The 26,871-nt window shown below is 39.2% G+C and overlaps 1 protein-coding gene across 1 annotated transcript; it reads left to right on the top strand.

Moving 5' to 3' along the window:
- Positions 1–724: 724 nt before the first annotated feature.
- Positions 725–26,498, top strand: LOC140190443 (14-3-3 protein beta/alpha-A-like). Its single transcript, XM_072247034.1, has 5 exons — positions 725–1,201; positions 17,420–17,543; positions 20,817–20,980; positions 23,527–23,622; positions 24,840–26,498. Exons 1-5 carry the CDS (start codon positions 899–901, stop codon positions 24,897–24,899), a joined length of 747 nt encoding a protein of 248 aa, XP_072103135.1. The 5' UTR covers positions 725–898; the 3' UTR covers positions 24,900–26,498.
- The last annotated feature ends 373 nt before the right edge of the window (positions 26,499–26,871 follow it).

Consider the following 26,871-nt stretch of genomic DNA (forward strand, 5'->3'; position numbering starts at 1 on the left):
TTCATTGAGAAGCCGAGCCCTCTGATTGTGCCGTTTATGCAGGAATTATCCAAGCCTGAAGGCCCACATCTCAAAAAGGTTCAACAACAGCTTCTTCCCCATGCTGCCAGCAGATTCTTGACTCGACCTGAAATATCTTACTACCAACTTGCATTATATTTTTTTTGTCTCTATCATGCACCAGTATCATTGTTTATTTTGTTTAATTTGCACATGTTTAAGTTATGCATAATCTGTTATTTGTTTGTTAAATTGTTTTCATTGTATTGTGCTATTGCAAAAAGCTGTCTATGACAATAGACGTAAAACCAGCTTGTTTGGTTGTGGTGCGCCTGATTTTGCTCCGCTCAGGTCGCATTCTGTTGTAATCTTCAATCATCCCTTGACAGCAAAGAATGAATAATAAATAGAGGGAGGACCTGGTCTGCCTGATTACCACCCACGGCCCCCTTTCCCCTTCTGCTCGCTATTGTGGAACATTTTTTTGCAGCAATTGGCTGAGCACCCCGTAAACCCGACACCTTGCGTTAACTGCGGTAGGTAGAGCTTGCCCACGACGTTTTGCAATTAGGACATCGAGCTACTCTAGCAGAACCTCAGACTCTCAAATCACCACCGGCCGGCTCCGATGAGTCAGGTCAGTCCTCTGCAGACCTGGTCACTCGTGACGTCATCGCCAGGGCGGGGCGAGCGCCGGCCGCGCATGCGCGGGCCGGGTCTCCGGTGGGGGGGGGGGAGAGAGCGATCTCAACCGCCATTTGGTTTCGAGGACGGAGACGGAGGGAAAGAACGCGGCGGAGTGCTTCGCTCTTGACTGACCGTCGAACGCCTGAGCGAAACGTCCCGGGTGCGCTTCAGCTGGGAAGAGAGTGGGAAGAAGAAGAGAAAACGAGGGGCCATGGATAAGAACGAGCTAGTGCAGAAAGCCAAGCTGTCGGAGCAAGCGGAGCGTTATGAGGACATGGCGGCTGCCATGAAGGCGGTAACGGAGTGGGGCGAGGAGCTGTCAAACGAGGAGCGCAACCTGCTCTCGGTCGCTTACAAGAACGTGGTGGGGGCCCGCCGCTCGGCGTGGAGGGTCATCTCCAGCATCGAGCAGAAGACCGGCGAGGGCGGCGGCAGCGAGAAGAAGTTGCACATGGTGAAGGAGTACCGAGAGAAGGTGGAGGCTGAGCTCAGGGAGATCTGCAATGATGTGCTGGTGAGGAAAAAAAAGGGGGCTGGTTTACCGGCTGATCAAATTATTGCAGTTTCCAATCACTTCCGCTACCTCTGCATCATTTTTTAAAACTAAAATGAGCTGTAGCTTGCTTGTCACTGACATGCACCGAAGCTCAAGCTGTGTGATACCCATCTGCCGCATTAAAGCGGCTCCTCGCCATCATCTCTGGGTATCAGACATGAGGAACCTGTAAGAAAATGGAGGAGGACAACCTCTTCTCTGCATTGAGCTGCGGGTATCGGGCGGGGTGGGCGGTTAATTAAAGGCAGCGTACGCCAAGCAAAAGAAAATCATCTTATTGCATTCACCTCGGTTTCCAAAAGAGAGAAAAATAAATTCCACGTTTGTCATTGCCAAGATGCACCTACATGTCATTTATGTGAAATGAGATGTAATTTCAGTTGCCTTTTCTCCAAGCATAGCATTTCCATCATATTTAAACGTACTACTGTTGCATAAAATTGCAGCCTGTTCTTTTGTGTCTGTGATCTACATGATTTATTTAAAAAATGCAATTTTGGAGGATGATCTTTAGAATTTAATTAGATGTAATCTTTCTTAGGTGGAAAAGAACACCTTTGTGGGAATGGCTTGGAGCCAGTTCTGTTGGTTTTAAGAACGACAAGCAAATGAACATTTCCTTGTAAATTCTGGCAATCAATGTATGTAGATGACCTGTACAGAGGTCAGTAGCAGGTGGTGCAGAAAAGTGGGGCTATTTCATTAAATATCAGTATTTCTGGGAAATGCTCTTCATTTATTAAAGTCATAATCAGCCAAGAAATATACCTGATTTTTAAAATTTGAAACATTAACCATTTCTTTCTCTTTTGCTGGCTGATCTGCTGAGCTTTCCAAACGCTTTCAGTTGTTAACTGTTGCTTTTGCAGGAGATCCTATATTGCGATAAGCCAATGGTGTTTAATAATGCAGGAAATTTCCAACTGATTATTGGAAAATCTGAAGTCATTGTCTTCAGTCATTTTCACATCTCATTTCCTAGCGACCGTCTCCACTCCCTTCTGTTTAAATTGATTGAGGCTCTTCTCTTTCTAGGTGTTGTATTTAACCCTGAAGTGAATTCTGGGTCATGTATCCTAATTGACCCTATTTAAGTCTTTGTAATGTTACCTAACTCCGTTCCTCCCTCAGCTCATCTGCCGATGAAACGAATCCACAATTTTGTTACCACCAGACTTGATTATTCTAATGCTACCTAGGCTGCTCCTTTTTTTAAACTTGTTTTTTTTTTAAACCTGTGGTCATCCAAAATGGAGATGTTTGTGTCCTAACGTACATTTATTTTACCGACATTCTTGTATTTGCTGACCTACATTATGAGCTCTTGGTCAAATGTTGTCCCAAGTTGAAAATTTTTTATGTATTCTTCAAATCTCACCACGACTTTGCACCCTTTATCTTTGTGATCTCTTCCAGGCTTACAAGCCTCTAAGCTGTATGTATGTATCTAAACTAATCCTGCTTGCCTGCATTAATTCCATATGCCTCTATACCAGGGGTTTCCAACCTGGGATCCATGGAACTCTTGCTTAATGGTATTGATCCATGGCATAATTGCCCCTCAGATTCTGCTTTAAACCTCCTCCCTCACCTTAAACCAATGCCCTCTAGATTTATACATCCCTGCCTCGGGAAGCAGATTCTGATTAGTAACGTACTTATGTCTCTCATAGTTTTATTTACCTACATTGTGTCACCTCTCAATCTCCTTTGCTTCAGAGAATACAGACCCAACCTAGCTCATATCCCTTTGTACTCGAGGCCTCTATTCCAGACAACACCCTCTGAGCTTCATTACATCTTTTTCTGTACTGTGGCGACCAGAAGTGTGCATTTTCCTCCAAGTGCAATCTAACAATGTTTCTTCCAACTGTAGTGTGATGTTCCAACACTTCTACTCAGTGCCTCAGCTCATAATGCATGCATGCTATATGCCTTCTAGCACCACCCTAAATTTCTTGTGTCGCTACTTTTGGGGAACCATGTGCTTGGACCCTAAGATACCCGTTCAGCAGCTCTTCCCACAACCCCACAATTCACTGTGCATGACCTGCTCTTGTTTAACTTCTCAAAATATATCTCTTTGCACTTGTCTATGTTAAATTTCCACCCATCCATGTGCAATAGAAATTCCATCTGCCATCTGATTGTTAGAAGTAGCGGTGTATACACAGTACCTTATTGAATGTCATATACAGCCCCTTGGTAAAACTAATTTGTATTTTATCTATTTAATATACTTAAATAACCAAGACTATGATTGTTGAATTATAAAGTTTTCATCATGTTCATTCTTTACATTGTATTGTTAAATTACACTAACAGCATGTCACTTAAATCTTTAAAGAGCAAAAAAAAATTGCAGTCATTGGGAGTCTAAAAGAACAACAGAAAATGCTGAAAATTCTCAGCTAGTCAGGCAATATCTGTGGTGACAGAGATGAAATTAATAACTCCAAATGGATATTCTGCAGAAAATTCTTTCATCTAAAATGCTGTCTCCCTTTTACAAATGCTGCCTGAGCTGTAGTTTATTCCTAGTGTTTTCTGCTTCTACCTTACTACTTTGAATGCTTTTCGTAGATTGGCTGTTTGAAGATATGAAAATCTTGAATTAGTTGAACACATTTTGTAGCTATACATAGCAAATTTAAATTCATTTTGCACTTATATAACCATTTGAGATTCTCCCTGTGAGAATCTTAAAACTGCTGTATGCATGATTTCTAGATAAAGCATACAGCGGTATGCAAAAGTTTGGGCACCCCTGATCAAAATTTCTGTTACTGTGAATAGTTAAATGAGTAGAAGATGAACTGATCCCCAAAAGTCATAAAGTTAAAGATGAAACATTCTTTTCAACATTTTAAGCAAGATTAGTGTATTATTTTTGTTTTGTACAATTTTAGAGTGGAAAAAAAGGAAAGCACCATGCAAAAGTTTGGGCACCCCAAGAGATTTGAGCTCTCAGATAATTTTTACCGCGGTCTCGGACTTTAATTAGCTTGTTAGGGCTATGGGTTGTTCACAGTCATTGTTAAGAAAGGCCAGGTGATGCAAATTTCAAAGCTTTATAAATACCCTGACTCCTCAAACCTTGTCCCAACAATCAGCAGCCATGGGCTCCTCTAAGCAGCTGCCTAGCACTCTGAAAATTAAAATAAATGATGCCCACAAAGCAGGAGAAGGCTATAAGAAGGTAGCAAAGAGTTTTCAGGTAGCCGTTTCCTCAGTTTGTAATGTAATTAAGAAGTGGCAGTTAACTGGAATGGTGGAGGTCAAGTTGAGGTCTGGAAGACCAAGAAAACTTTCCAAGAGAACTGCTCGTAGGATTGATAGAAAGGCAAATCAAAACCTCCGTTTGACTGCAAAAGACCTTCAGGAAGATTTAGCAGACACTGGAGTGGTGGTGCACTATTCTACTGTGCAGCGACACCTGCATAAATATGACCTTCATGGAAGAGCCATCAGAAGAAAACCTTTCCTGTGTCCTCACCACAAAATTCAGCGTCAAGTTTGCAAAGGAACATCTAAACAAGCCTGATGCATTTTGGAAAGAAGTCCTGTGGACTGATGAAGTTAAAATAGAACTATTTGGCTGCAATGAGCAAAGGTATGTTTGGAGTAAAAAGGGTACAGAATTTCATGAAAAGAACACCTCTCCAACTGTTAAGCATGAGGGTGGATCGATCATGCTTTGGGCTTGTGTTGCAGCCAGTGGCACGGGGAACATTTCACTGGTAGAGGGAAGAATGAATTCAATTAAATACCAGCACATTCTGGAAGCAAACATCACACCATCTGTAAAAAAGCTGAGGATGAAAAGAGGATGGCTTCTACAACAGAATAATGATCCCAAACACACCTCAAAATCTGCAATGAGAGGTGCAAGCTGAAGGTTTTGCCACGTTCATAGTCTCCCGACCTAAACATCATCGAAAAATCTGTAGATAGACCTCAAAAGAGCAGTGCATGCAAGACGGCCCAAGAATCTCACAGAACTGGAAGCCTTTTGCAAGGAAGAATGGGCAAAAGTCCCCCAAACAAGAATTGAAAGACTCTTAGCTTGCTGGCTACAGAAAGCGTTTACAAGCTGTGATACTTGTCAAAGGGGGTGTTACTAAGTACTGACCCTGCAGGGTGCCCAAACTTTAGCTTTGGGCCCTTTTCCTTTTTTGTTATTTTGAAACTGTAAAAGATAGAAATAAAAAAGTAATCTTGCTTAAAATATTAAAGAAATCTGTCATCTTTAACTTTATGCCTTTTGGAAATCGTTTACTCGCTTAGCTATTCACAGTAACAGAATGTTTGACCAGGGGTGCCCAAACATTTGCATACCACTGTATATAAAATGTCAATAATTAATAACAGCTCAGTGTAGCAGGCACAACAGCTTGTACTTGACTTTAGATTAAATTTGGTAGGAGATTATTAGCCACTATTAAGATTTATGGGTGGGGTGTGGGGGAATGAAGGCTGGGAGAGAAATATCATGATAAAAGTTCCCAGGAAGGAAGTTGCAGAATTTAAAATCTGGCCGAAGTCTGTGGAGATAACTGGCAGAGCAATTAAGCCCAAGTTATTCTTCTGCGTCAAATGTACGCCATAGGTACGGCATAGCCGTGTACTCTACGCTGAACCCTTCGCCGTAGCCTAGCACGCACCTCTCCCAAAATGTAATTATGCGTTGCGGCGACGCAGACCGCAACAACTGTTATTGGTCTGCTTGGTAGCATCGCATTTCCAGTTGCTGCTTCTCCACCATTTCAGAATTGAGAGAGAAGAAGAACGTGAGTTGAGCGTTCTTAGCTCAACATGAGCTCCATCTCCAACATGATGCGCTCAGTTTCAATCGCCATTGTTTGAAGTACAGGAAGAAACTCAATACAGTGGCATAGAAACCCCACCGCCAACTAGCGTTTTGGTGGTGAATTGCAGAGCGATGCAGACACACCAACGCACAAGTATAAATGCTCACAACTGCATAGGCTACAGCGTAGCCCGTACGCACAAGTATAAACCAGCCTTTAGAGTGGGGGAACTTGGTATTGTGCAGGATTGGAGGAGACAACATGGAGGAATTTGAGGAAGTTGAAATGGCAATGATGGGTAAATTAATGAAAAGTTTCAAAAGATAAGTAGGATTGGATTAATTTTACTAAGCTTTTTTGGAGGAGATAAAGCAGTATGGGGCATGGATTGAGAAAGTCAGGAGGTGGAAACTTCAACATGATTACCTTGAAAGGCATCTGAAATGTTGGATGTGTCCTTGCTATATAGAGTTAGAATATGTATTACAAAAAGAAGGGTAGAAAAAATGTTCATTTGTTATCAATGTAGGGAATAAATTACCTTGGCATTAGGGAACCCCTCTCTATCTGTGCCAGCAAATGGGAAAAACATTATGAATTTTCGAGGTTCTGTTCTTGCAATGTCCAGTTAGTGTTCAGAGGCGAGGATTTGAGGCCGGTTGTAATTTCCCTGCTGCTATCCCGTCTAAAATTGGTTGATGAACCAGACACTGAGTTTGGCATTTCATCGACATTTATTATTTTTTAATGTTAATTCTTAAAGAAAATCGGTTGGTTCTAGTACCTTTCATGATGAATTTGTGGATTCTTAAAATACTCCAGAACCCAGAAGTACTGTTTTGCCGCCATTTTGGGCTATTCTCTCTGTTTTGTTTCCACAGGTCCTGTATTATTGGTGACAATGTTGACAACAAGCATGGACATCTTCAGGGCTATTTTTTAAAAAATAATTTATGAGCTGTTTGCACTATCTGGACCATCATACTAAACTCAAGAGTTTAAATTTTAGCATTTAAATTTTAGTTTCCAAAAGGTAGACGTCAGCACACATATTGAATTATTAATTCAACTTGTTCTAAGATGTTGTGTAACATTAATCTCTAGTTTATCCCTTTTCATATTGATTGTGTAATGGACTATGACCTATGCTTTTTTAAAAATTGAAACGTGTTATATTGGTTGGTTCTGGAATAAAGTGCTGATCTGTCGGGAGAAAGTGAAGCATTTGATGATCAAAATCGCAGTAGCACTGCATTATGAAGCACTTTACTACAGTGCATTAACAAAGTTTTAAATATCTTCTTATCTGCGTATATATCCGCTCTGAACCTTTTCTTACCAATTTACTGAAGTTAACTTTTTGATATGTTTGAATTAAATCTGTTCCATTGTTAAAGATTAAATTTACTATCTTTGAAGATTAAGTATCTTTTAAAAATAGTAAAATTTAGTTTTTATTAATGAAACTGATTTAATTACAGTTTAGTATTTTAAGGTGTTGGATTCAATGTAAACTAAACAAAAACACTAAAGAAATTCCTTTTCTTTATAAAATGTATAATGCCTGTGTTGTGTATGTGGCTGGGTTACACAACAAAACGATAAATAAAAACGCTAGAGACTGGAGCTAAGTTAACAGGGCTTTTTACTTATGGAACCCAAACTGAACACATATATACAGATCAATACACGCCTAATAGCGCATGCTCAATAGCTTGTTACTACGACATAAAATAGGCTATATGGCACACTCCTCCGCTTTTATTTTGAAAGTGTATTTATTGTCAGGTGTTTCTTGGATACTTCCTCGATTTCCATTTGAAGGTAAGCCTGGGTGAAATAAACTTCTGTGAAATGTTCCCCTCCTGACAGGGAAGCAAAAATGTCCTCAGTACGAGGTAGAGGATACTGTACAGTGTGGAGGACTGGGTTAACAGTCACTTTAAAGTCACCGCATATGCGCAGCTTGCTTGGTTTTCCTGGTTTTGTGCTGGAGGTTTTCTTCATCACTGGAACAATAGGCGTGGCCCATTCACTCCAATCCACCTTTGACAGGACCCCAGTCTGCTCCAGATTTTTCAGCTCTGCCTCTACTGTAGGATGGATTGCATATGGCACTGGCCTGGCTTTGTGAAATTTTGGACATGCATTTTCCTCAATCTCAATCTTTGCTTTCATGCCCCAAAGTGTTCCTATTCCTTTCATGAACACTTCCTCAGAGTCAGCAAGTATTTGCGACAGTCTCTTAGATGTGGCCTTGCTGCCCTCCTTTGCTGACACATTTAGTGCCTTGATGGTGTGCCAATCCAACTGAATTTTCCTGTGCCATTCACATCCCAGCAATGGTGGTCATCCATTTTTCAGTACATAGGGGTTCTGTTGCTGTGTTTTACCTCCATGGGTCACTGTCACTTTAATTTTGCCTTTGGGATGCACTTTCTGTCCTGTGTAAGTCTTCAGCAGTAGTTTAGTTCGTTTCAGAGGTATGTGTGAAAAGTCGTGTACAGAGATCACTGTTAAGGCTGAGCCTGTGTCCAACTCCATTTTCAATCTCATGCCTGCCACTTGTGGAGTGATCCATATTACTCTTCGAGCATCTGTCTCTTCTACACGGTGAATTGGTAGGCAAGACAATTCACTTTTGTCTGAGTCATTTTCATCAGAATTGCTTTCTTTCATTTTGGGCACATTGTTGTATTTTCCTTTCTGGAGTTTCTTCTCTGTATTTTGTCCTTTTCCTGCTGTTTACTAGCTTTGCATACTCTGCCAGTGTGGCCCTGTTTGCCACAGTTTTGGCATTCTTTATCTTTAAACCAACAACCATCAGGGTCATGTGACCTGTTCCCACAATGGTAACATTTCATTCCTTCATTTCTGTGCAGTGACATTTTATTCGTAGCATATTCCAGAGATTTTTGTTGTATCTGCGAAGCATCTCGTGCGGCTGTTTCTAATGATATTGAGATGTTTAGCATTTTCTTGAATGTAAGGTCTTTTTCACACAGGAACAACTTGTGTGTGGTTTCACAGTGCATGCCACACACTAACCTATCCCTAAATGCATCCGATAGACCAGCTCCAAATTGACAATGTTCTGATAATTTGCACAATTCAGCACAATATTCAGAAATGCTTTCATCTTTGCCCTGTTTCCATTTATGGAATTTAAATCTTTCAGCAATGACCAGCGGTTTGGGGTTTAAATGCTGTTGGAGAGTGTCCGCTATTTGCTTAAACGTTTTGTCAGCTGGCTTTTCAGGGGTTAACAAGCTCCGTAGCAGGCCGTATGTTTTCATGCCCATTACACTTAAGTAAGATGTTGGCTTTCTTTTCTTCATTAACATTGTTAGCATCACAATATAACTCTATTCTTTCAATATAAATTGCCCAGTCTTCAATGCCACTATCAAATGCTGTAATGGTTCCAATTAACGCCATCCTTGTGTTAATTTATCCTTGTTATGTGAATTTAACCCCGGTCCCTTGTTTTCTTTTTGACACGTGACCTTTTTTTTTGCTAGTGTCGCAAGCGTACTCTGGCTAGATGTGTGTGTCGCTCCTTTTTTTCTCCCTTCTGAGGCAGGCAGACCCTCAGCCCTGGGGTTCAGCGCCGGCTGTGGTCTCGCCTGTATGCGCTGGGGCTCCGACTGTGTCTTTCGGTTTTCTGACTCCAGTAGAATTCCCGCTTCTTTTCAGACTCGCGGCCTCACTCTGCCTCTTCTGAGTGCCGTTAATCAATTAAAACACAGCGTTCTGATACGATGCAGGTTCAGTAACCTCGTCGCCAATTTGTTGTGTATGTGGCCGGGTTATACAACAAAACTATAAATAAAAACACTAGAGACTGGAGCTAAGTTAACAGGGCTTTTTACCTATGGAACCCGAACTGAACACATATACAGATTAATATGTGCCTAATAGTGCATGCTCAATAACGTGTTACTACGACATAAAATAGTCCCATATTATACAGTAGGCTATATGGTACAGCCTCAATGGTGAGACATTGGGAAGAATAGTTTGCTTAATGGTGGATTTTCTTTCTGCACACAATATTTCAACAAGATTTTGGAAGTTATTAGAAATGTTATGTACTCAAGGCCTGTTCAAATCTGGGCTTTAAAAGATAGGTCTGATGTACAATAATATAATGCAAAGCTAAGTGGATTGATTAACAGATCAAGGCTGTTGTACTGCTTTTTCCGCCAAAAATTTAGTAGAGAGCAGACAAGGAAAACTAAGAGTAGAGTTCAGTGTTCTTCATTTCTAGTATAAAGGTGAGATGTACCCAACTCCTAAATCTGCAATAATCATGTGCTGTGGATCAGATTATTATCTATGCTTTTTGACACCCGAACATTAAAAAAAAAGCCCGCTGGTCTTGGCCTTGTAAACGTATGCTGGTAATACTAAGCTGCATGGCTTTCTCAGTAAATGTAACTAGTACCAATCAACTACTTGTATTTATCCTTTAAACCTGTTTTCAAATGTATTTTACTTGCCTTTTCAAATGACTTGCTCAGCTCCTTAAATCACAAATGCAGTTCTGAGTGTCTGTAATACCAAACATAATTGGTTTTGGCTTAATTAAGCCAGAAACTGCTCCTTATCTAGCTCTAGTAAAAGCAACGCCCCAACACTAATGCATTCTCATCACACTTAATGGATTTGAGTACACCAGAATATGTCATATTTATTAATGCTTATTAGGTTATTTTTGACAGTTCCTTGCAATGTGCATTTGCTTCAGCTGCACTTCTGGCAGATAATTCTTGATAAATCAGTCACCCGAATGTTCCTGATGTTCTTGCTGCAGTAAAATTGAAGTACCAGTGAAGTGTCTATGGATATTATATCCTATTTGATAATCTCTCATTTAAACTTATTTCACCTGAAGACTAGTTTTTTGATTCCCATATGCAGGGTCAAAAAAGGTTAAGCACAATAGTTTAAACATCTGCAGCTGAAAATTATAAAATTGTAGAGGGCCGAATCTTGAAAAGGGTGGCAGGATGGAGATACCTACACCTCTAACAAAGGAAGTGTAAGGCACTCCTTCCCTCCGCTAGCCTGCAGGTCACCCCTGGGCAAGGTGTAGCACCTGCTTAGCCCCCCCACCGATCAGGGTCACGTGAAGTCATGGGAGCAGGTAGTGGGTGGTCAAATGAGCAGCTGATGCATATCACAAGCCTTGGTTATGCGATCACTGATGTCAAGCAAGCTCTGAAGAGTATTGATAATGGCTGGAGTCACCTGTCTTATGAAGGCACTGCCCAGAAGAAGGCAATGGCAAACCACTTCTGTAGAAAAAAATTGCCAAGAATGATCATGGTAATGGAAAGACTATGATCTCCCAAGTCATGATACTACATTATGGACGAATCTTGTATAGTATTATCAAGACAGGTATTTATGCATGAGCTCCATTTCAGTTCCAAATTACTGCACGTTCCATTTGCCTATTTTCCTACTCCAGCATTTCTAATGAACTGCTGTTATGAATGTTTTGACTTCAGATTTGGAATGTACCTAAAGAGAAGTATTTCAGTTGTGATTGTGAAGGAAGATGGGATACCTGTAAGAGAGCTAATGATAATTTTTGTTTAATTTCCTGGATGTTTTGCTTTTCTGTACCTCTTCACTTCCTTTCCTGGAGCAGTTGATCCTTTTGGGATCTTGTTTTACGTTACATCCTTCTGTTCCTCTGCTCATGTACTTAGTTCAAAAAAAAGTTAATTAATTGTCTGTTTCAGTGATCACTCCTTTACTGCAGTCATTGCTAGAAATGCTCAGCAGGTGAGGCACCATTAGAGAAGAAAAGTTTGCCAAGGGAGGAAGGGACATGGACCTAACTATTTGTTTTTGCGCCTCCCAGTCTGCCTCGAAGATGACGCCTTCTGCTTTAGAGTTTACTCAGTTCCATAGTTGATGGAACCCTCCCTATTTCTTGCATTTCTGCTGTGACCCCCTCCCCTACTTCCTTCCTTGAGGCAGAATAGCTGTTGATTTCCCTTGGTCTTTGCCTTTCACCCACCATCTTCTGTACACAATTTTCCACCAGCTCCATCCAATATCCCACCAGTCCCATCTTACTCGTCCGCCATCTGCTTTCAATGAGGAATGCTTTTTTTTTTTGGTTTTCCTGATCTGCTCAATCTTCCCTGGCCCCTCCAAAAGAAGGTGTAAAACTATTCTTCACCTCACCTACTACATCCCACCACCACAACCACTCTTGCTTTTCAGGGACCTAAATGACCTTTATGGATGAGGCAGGTATTTACCTGCACATTTTCCAACCTGTACACTCATTTTGACTGCATTGTTCATATCATGCTTCCCCCAGCTATCAACACCTTCCCATACTTAGTTCCATCTGTCCATTAGCTCCTCCCCATCTGGCTGCACCTATTACCTACCAGCAACTGTTCCTTCCCTTCCTCCCTCCATTGTGGAATTATGAACTATACTGTTCCTGCTTCATTCTGCAGAGTCTTGGACGAAGGAACTTATACTCTACGGATGCTGCTGAGTTTACTTAATTATTCCAATGTTCTGTTTATATTGTATATCCCAGTATCTGTGGCCTCTATGCTCTTCCTCTACCTTACTTCATAGATACTGCTTGACAAGTATTGCATCCTTTCATTAGTTATTTTCAGCTGTTTCATCATGGGCATTTTGTTTATCATCAGTAAGGCATCATTATTAGAGGGGGGGAGGGGGAAGTGGGGAGCCTTGTTTTTCTCTTGGTTACATTGCTTGTGGATGCGGGAAAATATTCATCTAATCCTTATAGTGCTACTACCACAAGCCAATGCAATAGATTCTGGGCTGAGAACTTCCTAATCTACGTGGCTTATTGCCTCACTTGAAACTGAATTCATTTATTGAATAGTTTAGCACTTTTAATTTTAGAGTACCTTGAATTCATTAGCACATTTCAATATATCTCCACAATTAATTTGTTATAATTAAGGCACATGTAACAGATATCCATAAAGATATGTAAAACAAATACTTTTTATTAGTTATACCTGTGCATTTGCTCGTTAATGCCAAACAGCTAATATTGGCAGCAAATCAATGCATAAAAGCATGCAGTCATCGTCAGACCAAACATCAGAATGGGGGAAAAATGTAATCGAACTGCTTTGACTGCAAAATGATTGCTGGTGCCAGTTGGAGTGCCTTACCTCAAACTGCTGATCTGGGATTTTTGTGCACAACCATCTCGAGTTTACAGAGAATGGAGTGAAAAACAGAAAAAAAAACATCCAGTGAGTGGCAGTTCTGTGGGCAAAAACACCTTGTTAATGAGAGAGTTCAGAGGAGAATGGCCAGACTGGTTCAAGCTGACAGGAAGGTGACAGTAACTCAAATGACCATGCATTAAACAGTGGTGTGCAGAGGAGTATCTCTGAAAGTACATCACGTTAAACCTTGAAGTGGCTGGGCTACAGCAGCAGAAGACCATGAATGTACACTCCGAGGTACCTAGTATCTTTGTGCAATGCCAAATAAAACATACCAATAATGATGTTGACATAATGTCCATAGACACAGACATTTGTAGAACAACTCATTTCTTCGTCATTGACTTTGGTTCCAGAGGGTATGAAAATCAAGTATACCTATAGGTGATATTCTTTAAATGTTGCTATGGAATATTGGAGCAGACCTGATAGGTTGAATGGCCTGATATTATTCCTTGTTTTTTTTTCTCGGTTACATCCCTTGTGGATGCAGGAAAATATTCATATGTATTATGAATATGTATTCCTATTCCTATGTATTATGGTCATATGCCTTATGGAATCCTTTAAATATATCAGGTTTTGTGTTTGCATTCAGAATTCAATGATCACTGTAAATTTAAAAACCCTTTCTTCAATGCCAGTATTACCCTTGACAAAATTTGATGTTTTATTTGACATTGCATAAACTTAGAAGTGAGTGGTTTTGTTTTAGCCTCTGATGCTACATGGATCCACATTTGATTTTGAGAATTGTTGAATTAGCTCAAATGCTCCTGCATAGACGTTGAGACATTGTCATAGTCATACATGTTACCATCAAGACCATGATTAGTTTTGTTCTCTGATTGTAAAGGCTGCCACTGTTGACTATTGGTGCTCCTATGAAAGTTGATTACCTGTATTAGAAATTGGTGAATAAATTGCTACATAAACCGAAAATCTTCACTTGCATACTATCCATACAGAGCAATTCATTACAACAGTGCATTGAAGTAGTACAGGATAAAACAGATTGCAGAGTGAAGTGTTACAGTACAGAGAAAGTGCAGTACAGGTAGACATTAAAGTATAAGGTCACAAAGATCTAGATTGTGAAGTCAAGACTCTACCTTATCGTATTAGGGAAACATTCAGTAATCTTAGAATAGTGGGATAGAAGCTGTCCTTAAGCCTGCTGGTACATGCTTTCAGGTTTTTGCATCTTCTGTCCAGTGGGAGGGGAGAAAAGCGACAAAGTAGGTGGGATCTTTGACTTTGCTGGATACCTTACTGACACAGCAAGAAGTGAAGACAGAATCCATAGGTGTAGGCAGGTGTCCATGATGTACTCAGCTATGTCCACAGCTCTGCATTTTCTTGTGGCCATGGGCAGAGCAGTTGCCACACCAAACTCTGATGTATCTGAATAGAATGCTTTCTGTGGTGCACAGTTAAAATTAGTAAGGTCAAAAGATAAGCCAGCTTTTTTAAACTCCTGAGGAAGTAGAGACGCAGATGGCTGTGGTGATTGGACCAGGGCAGGCTATTGGTGATATTGACTCTAAGTTCTCTAGGAACTTGAAATTCTCCATCCCCTATCTTAGCACAGCTGGTGTAACACGAGCACTTTCCTGAAGTCAATGTTTTGCTGATAATTGAAGGAAAAATTGTTACACCATGTCACAAGTCTCTATCTTTCTGTAATTGAAGGTGGATCTGTAGTCAATGAACAGTAACATGGGTGTCTACTGTTCAGATACTCCAGAGATGAGCTGCATGAAAATGATTCTGGGATATAATAGCATATACTGTTCAAAGTAACTGATAGGTTCAAAAAGCAGTGAGAAAAGGATATGGAATTCCAGGCTTTAGAAATAGTTTGATGAATACAAGAGCAAGGAAGTCATAATGAAGCTTAATAAAATGCAGGTTTTTAACCTGGAGTATTGTGTCTGATTCTGGGCAATGAAGTATAGGAGACATGTGAAGACCTTAGAGGCTGTGAAAGATTCCTGTTACAAAGGATCTGTGTGGATAGACTGGAGGAGGAATTGTTTTCCTTGGAACAGAGAAAGTTACAAGAGGATCTTAGAGTATTAAATCATGATGTGATAACACAGAACAAGAAAAATTGTTTCCATTGATTGAGGGATCAAAAACTGGAGGACTTTGAGTGAAGGTAATTGGCAAAAGAACCAGCAAATGTCATAAGGAATATAAGGAAACAGAAGTAGCCATTTGGTCCTTCAGTCCTTGCACTTCCATTGAATGTGAGCACACTGGTTTGCCCCAGGCCTCATCTTCCTTTGCTGATTTCTCATAGCTTTCAGTTCCCTGATCTTTCAAAAATGTACCTACCCACTCTTTAAACACCTCCATTGATCTTGCCTCCATAATCCTAAACACAAAATAATCTGCAGATGCTGGGATCAAAGCAACACTCACAGCATGCTGGAGGAACTCAGCAGGTCGGGCATCTATTGCATCCGGTGCTCCCGGTGCGGCCTTCTGTACATCAGTGAAACCCGATGCAGATTAGGGGACCGCTTGGTCGAGCACCTCCAATCCGTCCGCCACAACAGACAGGATCTCCCGGTAGCCACCCACTTCAACTCTGCTTCCCATTCCCATTCAGATATGTCCATACTACCATGACAAGGCTAAACTCAGGTTGGAGGAGCAACACCTCATATACTGTCTAGGTAGTCTCCAGCCCCTTGGTATGAACATAGAATTCTCCAGTTTCTGGTAATTCCCTCCCCCTCCCTTCCTCTATCCCTATTTCACTCTGCCCCCTCCCCCAGCTGCCTATCACCTCCCTCATGGTTCTGCCTCCTTCTTCTACTACCCATTGTTTTCCTGCCTGTGACGTCCCTGCTTCCCCTCCCCCACCCCTTTGTCTTTCAAACTACTAGTCTTTCAACTGAACCTACGAGCATTCTTCAAATCCTTCCCCCTCCTTCTTTGTTCAGTCCTGACGAAGGGTTCCAGCCCGAAACGTCGACTCATCGTTTCCACTGATGCTACCCGACCTGCTGAGTTCCTCCAGCGTGCTGTGAATGTTGCTCCATAATCCTCTAGGTAGATAAATCCAGTGATTCGGTCTTCAATTTTAAATAACCACCCCGAATTTAGCAACTAAGTCCTCTTGTTCAAGAGTAGAAATTGAATAACAGGCTCAAAATGTGAAGGGTTCTGCCCACTGTTATCTTTTTGTTGCTAACAATTTGACCTTTTCAGTCTCAGTAGACTGTTGCTCGTTGGTGATCATGGCAACTATTAGAAGGATTATCAAGTGAATAGCAAATACATTCGAGTGAATAGCAAATACATTCATATAGATATAGTTGCTATTCTTTTGATGCTTTGCCTGTCTCCCCCCTCCTTATTCTAGTAGAAAGCTGCAGTTTATAACAACAGGATTCATCAGATCATGCCCTTGAGTACAACAACAAAAGTTTTAAGGTTTATGGTTTTATGATTTCTAACAAAAATAAATTTCCTTGGTGAATATGTTGTGGAAAAGTATATCTAGAAACCAGAATTGGTTATGGCAGTTACTCCACCCTTCTGAAAATCTGAAGTGATTTGGAAGGGAAGGTTGCAAGCACATGATGGGATGACATAATATGCTGTTTTTAAATAGTTTATGCTGGGATTTTTTTTCCCCTTTCTAGCATAGCTGAATACCACTAGTGATATGGAATACTTCATACATTGTTATATTTTAAAACATTCCTTTTAAAGTATCCTTTTTTTTCCAGACATGCATTTTGATGTATTGTGTTTTGTATAATAAACCTTTAAAAAATCTTATGACTGTTCAGAAGATTAACAGCATAGAGTTTGTTTAAAATTAATGTCTGACTTTTAACTTTTTACTAGATGTTAGATTTGCTTGTAACCCTGATATTAAGATTAATCTGTCATTTATATTGCAGATAAAATGTTTTACATAGTAAAGAATTGTTTGTATATATACATAAGTTCCACATCAATATATATAAATTTTGAATCAATATACTGTATTGGTTCAGAAATTTATTGTTGTTTCAATACTTCCATGTCTTTTTTAATGTTGGGAAAAAATAACTTAACACAGCTCAAACCACTTTTATTTCTTCTTGCAGGGTTTACTGGATAAATATCTAATACCAAATTCCACCAATTCAGAGAGCAAAGTCTTCTATCTTAAGATGAAGGGAGATTATTACCGATATCTTGCAGAAGTAGCAGTAGCAGAAAACAAAAAACGTAAGTTTCCTGTTTTTGGTATACAGTGGATTACAGTTAATTGGGACTCATTGGGCTAGTACATTTTGGCCTAATTAAGGGGCTGTCCCAGTTAGCTGAAGTTTTATAGAGATATTTAAAAAGGTATTAAAAAAAATGACAAGCTACCGATTTATGTACCAAATTATGTATGTAAGTGAACTAATACTACGGCAGTACTATAAAACAAAGTTATTGACAGAGGAATTTATCTGATATACGTGCAGTGTATGGGATGTCCAGGGAGGGGTAGTACCTCTGGTGAAGGGGCTTGTTGTGTCTGTTTTGGGGCAGCTGACTCATATATGTTCTCATCTGTGGCTCTGAGTAGCTCCTTGCATGATACAGTGGCCACACACCAGTACGCTGCTTCAACAGGCGAGATAAACTAGCTAAGGGTAGCTGGCAGGCCTTATACTGCGGTGAAATAGGAACATGCCTGTCTTAGCATGTGAAGTCAGCTCCAGCGGACTGGGCGTATGAGATACAACTGCCAAAAAGGTGGTTTTGCAACACTTTGTTAAGAGTGAAGGGCATGATAAGGCACAGAAGTCATGGTCATCCACTGCAACCAAGTGATGACTACTCATACCACTGGACCCAGACTTCCAAGGTCAGGAGAGAGGAACTGTCCTAGTGCAACTGTTTTTCCATTTTAAAAACTTTCTCACACAGGTTCTTTGTTATTGTTAGGTATGACAGAAAACCGATATGCTGCCATAAATGAACAAGATCAGTGCAGACACCAAATGGAGATAATGGACTGCCTTCATATAGTGCTTTTGGCAATTGCGTCCTCCAAATCTTCATTCTCATTGTAACATTCAAGATGATTGTTGATACCTTCAACTTTTTCTTAGTTCATAACTTGTTGAAGTAGGGAAATAATTTCATTATCACTTCCGGCCGTCTCAGGCATCTCCAAGCCTGAATGCTTGAAACTGCAGTGAACAAAACGGTTCTGAACTGTCTTGCTGCTTATTTCTCAGCAACTATCAGTAACAAAAGTCACTCCTTTTTGAACACAAACACATGCAACTAACGCTATTTAAAAGTTGTTCGCTCTGAATGGCGTGTATTCTCAAATGACCACACAGTCTCCTGTCCAAATGAGCAGTATACAGTCCCAAATAAATGAAGGGAATCTTGGCTATTTTTTTGATTAGTTTTTGTTCTTTAAGAGTTATCCCAAATAAGTGACTGCCCCAATTAACTGGAATCCACTGTATTTTATCTAAAATACAGTACTGTTTGTATTATTTTCGTCAATACAGAGAATTACGGTTCATTGGGACACATCGGGACTAATATGTGTTGGTCCAATTAAACAGCTGCTCCAATTATCTAAAGTTACATGGAAATAGTTAAAAATGTATAACAAACACAAACTGCCGTTTAACTGAGTAACAAATAATTGGATTGGAGAGCATGCATTATGAGAATAGGTTGAGTGAACTTGGCCTTTTCTCCTTGGAGCAATGAAGGTGACCTGATGGAGTTGTATAAGGTGATGAGAGGCATTGATTGTGTGGATAGCCAGAGGGTTTTTCCCTGGGCTGAAATGGCTAACTTGAGGGGGCACAGTTGTAAGGTGTTTGGAAGTAGGTACAATGGGATGGCAAAGGTAAGTTTTTCATATAGAGAGTGGTGGGTGCATGGAATGCACTGCTAGTGAAGGTGGTAGAGGCGGATACAATAGGGCCTTTTAAGAGACTCTTAGATAGGTACATGGAGCTTAGAAAAATAGAGGGCTGTGCAGTAGGGAAATTATAGGAGGTTTCTACAGTAGGTTATATGGCCGGCACAACATTGGGGCCCAAAGGGCCTGTAGTATGTTCTAAATAATGTATTTAAATGAAATACAGAACAAATTAGAACAGTACCAATATTACTAAAGTACTATAAAATTGTGCATTAGTTCGTAATAGTTTCTGATGGGGGAATTCATCTAGTATGCTCTGGCATAGTCCTTGATGGGTAAACTATGCATTCTCAGCCCCTTAAAGCATCGAGGTTTAACGCTTTTCCCAATAACCGACAACTTCTTTTGATCTATTCCTGACATATTTGAGCAACACAACACAGTTATGTGATGCATTGCTTTCTTTGAACCTGATAATATTGCATGTTTATAGTCAAGGGAACTGTCCGGCATGGCACGATCAAAAATGACCTGTTTCATTTGTGTTGTGGATATCATCTGCACCAAATTTTTGAAGCAAGTCGGGGAGTTTTGTAGATTTCCATGTTTCTGTACTTAGAGCATCAACAGTACATTTCTTACTGTGTGCTTTCTTGAATTTAATGTGGTTTTTACATTTCCATCGAGACAACCTACCATCTGTTGCTTTAAAATCTTTGTGACCCAACTTAGCTAGCTCCTCTGACTTGTTTTTTAACATTGGTTCAGTGATACGTATACCTTGTCCAGTTATAATAGAAAACCATTGACTGAGGACCTCTTCAACATCTGGATCTATGCTTTTGTTTTTGGGATGTTCCCTGTTGTCCCTCACATACTGCCCATTCTTCTCACAGTTTATCTTGCTGGTGTATCAAGTGTGCAGTTGTACATTTCAGCACTCCAGTTATCTCTGCCAGCTGACAATAAGTGGTGTTTAGGTGATGACTTTTAACTTGGTCCAGAAGGGTAGTGTTTTCGGCTAGTGTCAAATCTTTTCATGCCAAGGGTCTCAAAAGTGTTTTTTAAAGTCATAACAAATCCCCAAAAATCATTGCTTTTTTGAACTGTTATCTGTCAGTCCAGATGGATAACATAACACAAGCACTGCAACTGGGCGCTCGAAGCACACTGTAGTCTCTAATGGGCACACAAATGCACATGACTGACTGTCTCCTGTCCCAAATAAGCAGCTGCTCTGATTAACCAATGACCCAACTGACTAGAATCCACTGCATATCGTCTGCAAAATTGTAGAACAACATAATTCTACGATTTCCTTACACACTGAGTGTGGAACTCTGGTTGTTGGTGAAAAATCAAATATTGTGTACAGATACTGTAAGGAGTTTTGACTTGCATGCATTAACATGGATGATTGTGGATGAGACTTTTACTCGAAAGTACATTCTTATGTTAAAACAAATGATGAATAAGGTCAACTTTGGATTCAGAGAGTGGGTTGTGAGGAAAACCTATCGACTGCAATAGGATCGAACTAATAAAATTTGTATTTATTGCAGGTAATGCCGCAGATGCTCAGTTGCTAATTTCAGACTTCTGTCTTGTTTCAGAAACTGTTGAGAACTCCCAGGCATCATACCAAGCAGCATTTGAAATTAGTAAGACAGACATGCAACCAACACAACCCATCCGATTAGGACTTGCCCTGAATTTCTCAGTATTCTATTATGAAATTCTCAACTCTCCAGAGCAAGCCTGTGCACTTGCAAAAACGGTAAACAGTAAAGAAAGGACTTGTTTTCTTAAATATTCTTTGTTTTTTTAATGTAACTTGCATGTAATATTTCTTGTTAGGTGAGTATTTGATTTTTTTAATAAGTTACACCAAAGCTGGACTAATTTTGGAGAAGACTTCTTTAGTATTTTTGTCAACTTAAAATGGTACACGATATTACTATTTCACTACAAATTGGAAATGTTCAAAGGGTCAGTGGTTCCGTTTAATATCAGAGAATGCATACGGTATACAACTTGGAATTCTTACTCTTCACTGATATCTATCATACAGAAAAAAACCCAAAGAATGAATGGCAGAAAAACGTTAGAAACCCAAATATACATATAATTGTGTCGAATATGGCTCTGCAAAAGCAGTTAATTTCCTTATGTTTTCTGCTGTAAATTTTTGAAATGATTCTTGTACACTTGCCCAAATAATTAAAGGAGCTGTGATCACAATTGGATTTGGGAGATCATTCCATCCAATCCGAGAAACAGCTGTTCACTTTTATCTCTTGTGCCATGGCAATATTTAATCATACCTCTTTGTCCTTTTCCAGTGCCTGTTTTTCAGTGCTTTATTCATTGCTTTTTGGAAATCCCTGAACAGATACTAACTATATTACTCTCGTATTGCTTCAGCTGAGAACTTTGATCAGTTTCCCTTTTAATATCATTTATCAGGCTATATACGAGCCAGTTAATTTTCCTTGGTACTATTATTTCCTAAAAAAAAATCTTTAGCATTAGTGTTAAATAAGTTTTAAATAGCTTTATTTTCCTGTCTTCTCCTGTTCCTCCTCTACAATTTGAAATAGTCAACCATTAGCTGTCCACTTCTACCATTGCCACATTGTGAAGGGTTGAATTTAAGAGCAGAGTGATAATGCTGGGAACTGGTGAAGTCACACCTGTCTCTCTTGCTTCTGTCTTTCCAGGTAATCCCAGACAGCCTAAATGACATTGAGCTCAGGGCTCTGTAGGGGCAATACCATCTGTTGCAGAGTTCTTTGTTCTTTTCGCTGAAGATAGTTCTTTATGACCCTGACATTGTGTTTCGGTTCATTGTTCTGCTATAGAATAAAGTTGGGACTGATCAGATGCCGCCCTGATGGTTTGTGTAATGGATGAGATTCTGCTTGTACTGCTCAGCATTGAGGGTTCCATTAATTCTGACCAGATCATCAACTCCATTGGTAGAAATGCTGCCCCAAACCTGCAGGGTGCCTCTGCTGTGCTTCACTTTTCGCTGCCGGCACTCATCTATGTAGTGCTGTCCGGCTCTTCTATGGACAAACTGCCTCCTGCTTGAGCCAAAAATTTCAAGTTTTGACTCCTCAGTCTAGAGCATGCTGCCATTGTTCAGCACCCCAGACATTGTGTTTTTGTGTATTGGTAAGTCTTTGGCTTTGTTTCCACTTTGGAGGAATGGATTTTTGGCAGCAACTCTTCATTGAAGGCTTGTCAGAACAATAGAGGGATGTACATGTGTTCCAGTGGTTCAGAGCTGATAGCAGTGTGGCACTTACTACAATTTAGAAGGGTCGTCAGTTTGAAGTATTTCTTGTCTTGAAACTCCTGTCTTGTTGCAAAATTTCTACTTGGGAAAGAGCTTTTTGATGCAGGATGATCACCTTGTGTCTTGTTGCTATGCTCACTCTTGCCATGGTGTAAGAATTGATAATTTGAAGGTTCAATTGTTTCATCTGCTACACCTTGACCTTTTAGTTTGGTTGTCCTTCACCCAATTTGGTTTCTTCTACACTCGTTTAACAAAATACAAAAAAAACCTGTAACATTTAATTTTTTTGAAAAATTAAAGTTGAAAATCAAAAATTTGCTCTTTTGTACTTACTAATACAAAAGACAAAAACTAAACATCTAAGATAAAATTATTTTTAAAAAGCGTAGGGTGGCATAGACCTTTGCACATTTTGTAGCTCCTCTATTTTTCCATTTTTCAAACTATTGTATTCTGTCTGTGACTGCTCAGTCATCTCCTGAACTCTAATAAATCCTTTGATCAGCGATGTCAATCAATATACCCCTTCACCCTTTTCCCCTTCTTGAGTATTTTGTAGCTTGAGATATTGTCCCTCCGTGAAGCTTATTCAGTGATTATTCCTTCCAATGCTCAATTGACTGCCAAAAGTTTTAAGCCTTTGCAGTGAAATGAGGACGTTTGACCCATCCTACTGCCTTGCTTTCTTCCTCTTGCAATTTATTACATTACATTAAATTGTTTAGTTAAGTTACTTTGTGTATAACACTAGAAAGAGACTTTTGGAAGCCTGGTTAAAGGTTAGGACCTTAACCCTTTTCCTTTTGTTATTGGTACCATACATCTTATGATTTTGCCATTCCTGCTGGAATTCCTTGAAGTAATTTAAAAGTGGATGTCCAATGCTATCTAGTGTAATGGCATTTCACCCTAAATGGTTTATTCTTTTCACCTAATTGAGTCATAATTTCAAACATTTTTGCAAAGATGCATTAACTTAAAACAATTTTTGTTTTTTTTTTGTACTATGTTATCTTCAGGCATTTGATGAAGCCATTGCAGAGCTGGATTCATTGAATGAAGATTCCTACAAAGACAGTACACTGATAATGCAATTACTCAGGGATAACCTGACGGTGAGTAAAGTTATGCAATAAAGCAGCTATATTTTAAAATATCGTTATTAATGAAGAAGAATGAGGCATATGAAATCAAACTTCAAGCAAGCTGATAGTCAATTATATTGAAAAATTGTCTAAGAATTCAGAGTGGTTTAAAAGTTCATAAGAAATAGGAAAATCTCAAAAGGAATGACAAACTTATCTACATAAATTTTGAATGTTGGATAAATTCTGAAAATATGCTTCAATTTGTTTGTTGCACTTTGAAGATCTATAACTGGAAGGAATTAACCTCTGATTTCAAAACTCTGCATCCATGCCTCTTACTCCTAACAGCTTGTGGGCATTTTAATTTGGTTTTCTGTTTGATCCAAACTTTATCTCCTGTCTTGTATAATTGAAAATCTGGCCCAAACTCTCATCATTTAATCTTTAATTATCACCTTAATCATTTCCCTTAAAGCACTTTGAGAGCATGCTCTGTTATTGGTATTGTAGAATGCAGTCTGTAATAGAAATACACATTACTAAGATTTATTTTTTGTGTAAGTATTGGGATAGAATATACCCTTTTTAACTTTTTTTCTAGTATGAGCAGAATGAAATTAGGATATAGCACATGATTCATAATAAAATATTAAACCTGTCTTTACCTGTATTTCTTGGGGCTGTAGCAGCAAAAAAAAATTAATCCAAAATCAAAGCAAAATAATTGCTGCCAGTTTGTGAACTCATATGGAGTTGTTAAACTTGCAGGTCTCACCCTCAGCTCCAATAAAATGATTATTCTAAACAGTCGAGTGCTTTATTCAATCCTTTATTAGCAAACATACAATCTAGTAGCGATATTAAGTAGTCAGCAAAGATATGACCTTTGCAGTCCCAAGCCACAGACTGCCATGAAATAAGCAAGAATACGAAACTTATTCCCTTAGCTTTGATCATATCCCCACTAATATGACTAATATATCTTAATAAACATTAGCCCACTAATGTACACATCATAAACACAGAGCACAGAATACATGGCTCCTACAGGGGCTATGAATTCACTTTGCAGTCTTGCAGATTCTTTCTCCCCCCCCCCCCCCCCCCCCCCAATTAAGAAGAGTAAAAAACCACAATTTTATTCAGGGCTAGGGACCTGGAACAGGGAAGTAGTTTGATTACCAAAATTGTGTCAGGATATAGTACAAATGTAAGCTAAAACATTTAACATTCTTTTCTTGCAGTTATGGACTTCAGATAATGCAGCAGATGACGCGGATGGTGGAGAAGGGGGAGAGAACTAACTGCACAGAGGGACCTGATATCCTCTTTTACATGTCTTCATTTCTTAGTGTTCCACTGACAATTCCAGAAAAGGAATTTCTCAATTCACCAATATTGAATAGATGCACATGTGAATGCCACAATTTAGCCTATGAAAATCTTCAGCTTGGAACAAATGCCATTCCTTAGCTTTCTTTTGCTAATTGTTCTGACTTTGTAGTGTGCATTTGAGCACTGGCTACACAAACAGCAGAGATTAAATTTGCTGCGCAGTTGTGAATAAGTTGACATAGGTCCTTTTTGGTTTACAAAGGATTGCCATGATTGCCAAGAGCAGCTATGTTTAATGAGTGGAGAGTAAAACAATAATAAAGATCCATAATCCAATGAAAAGTGTTTGAGAATCACTTTTTATTTGTGACCACAAGCCATTGCTTATATTTTGGATTTGATTTGTGCGTACTTTGACATACATCAAATGGTGTCTGCCATACGTAAGCACATTTTTACCCAAAGAAATAGTCCTTTCAGTTTTGAGTGTCATGGTTCTGAAGGTGAATCAATATTTATTAAAAGAACATTTTTTGAGCTGTTTGGTAATCTAGCATTTTACATTTTGGGTTCTGAACTGGCTGATCCAGGTTCAAGTCCTAGAGCTTCTGTTGCTCTGAACTCATCAAGTTTTCTGTATTATTCAGATGCCTTGTTGGAATCCCATTATGGTAAAATTTTGTACTGCTTTTCATTCCTACTGAAAAGAAATTGCATGGCAGCTACTAGTCTTGTTTTTGTTGGGAGGGATTAATTGGGGGAGGAGTTGTGGTAGTGAAGAATTGAAGTAGGGGGAAACATTTGTTAAAAGCGGTATCTGAAAAGCAAATATCAAATGAAATAGAATTCTAACTTCAACCCTACTTCCTGGTAATAGTGGGGGCTTATAATCCTAAATGTATAGGTTAATTCATTTCCATTCCAGTGCTTAAACCAGCCAAAACCTTTTTGCATTCAATTCTACTAAGTTTGTTGCCTGTCTTTTAGATTTGTCCACTAGCGAAAACTTGACCCTTGTAGGACAGAGAGGATAGACTAGATTGGAATAATGTAAGAAAGACATCCGATTTCAGCTGGGTGAATGAAAGAAACAATTACTGTTGGTACGGAATACCTGACTGTCAAATTCTGCAGTGTTTTGTCAAAATTGCAAAATGTTGACTGAACCATTTCCTGTAGCTTACAGTAGTTTGGTATATTTCTTATTGGCTCACGCAGTGTTAGATACTCCGTGCCCTTTGTTTTAAGGAATAATTTGTTTTCTTATTGATTCAATTCAAGATCTTGAATGTGCTGTTCTTTTCTACTATTAAATGTTTGGGAGGTGAAACTGACAAAACAAATTGAGTACTGATAACTTGAAGGGACCTATGCTATGTCAGGTTTGACAGTAGTTTTGTCATTGTGGAAATATTGGCAGTATTTAATCCAGCACTGTGCTGTATTTTAATATACAATTATATGTATGTAAAATTTTAATGAAGGATTTACCCTATTTTGTTTTTAAAGTTTGAAGCTGGTAACTGAAAGTAATATGCGATGCAAATAAAACATTCTTCACAAACTGATCTGATTTTTTGTTTCATTGTTTTGATTCTTGAAAACGTTAATCTATCACAATTATTTACCTAAATGTAGATTTACATAGTGCTTTTGTATTACCACCCTTTATGAATATATGATTTGCCTTAATGTATTCCCTCTATCCAGGCAAGAAATGTAACCCAGAAACATTGCCAATTGATGATCTATAACTTGTTATTTTGGCATCAAAAATTTCTACACCTATTTCTGCTTTGTTATTAGACATTTTATCACCACAGGTCCTTAAAAATTTAATGCCATGCCATTTGTTAAACATCTACAACCAGCCCGAATATTCACAATTACCTTAAATTTTCAGTTTGTCATGATAGATCTTTGCTTGTTTCATGATCAGCA

This window comes from Mobula birostris, chromosome 30 (genome assembly GCF_030028105.1).
Source record: "Mobula birostris isolate sMobBir1 chromosome 30, sMobBir1.hap1, whole genome shotgun sequence".
Classification (NCBI taxonomy): Eukaryota; Metazoa; Chordata; class Chondrichthyes; order Myliobatiformes; family Myliobatidae; genus Mobula; species Mobula birostris.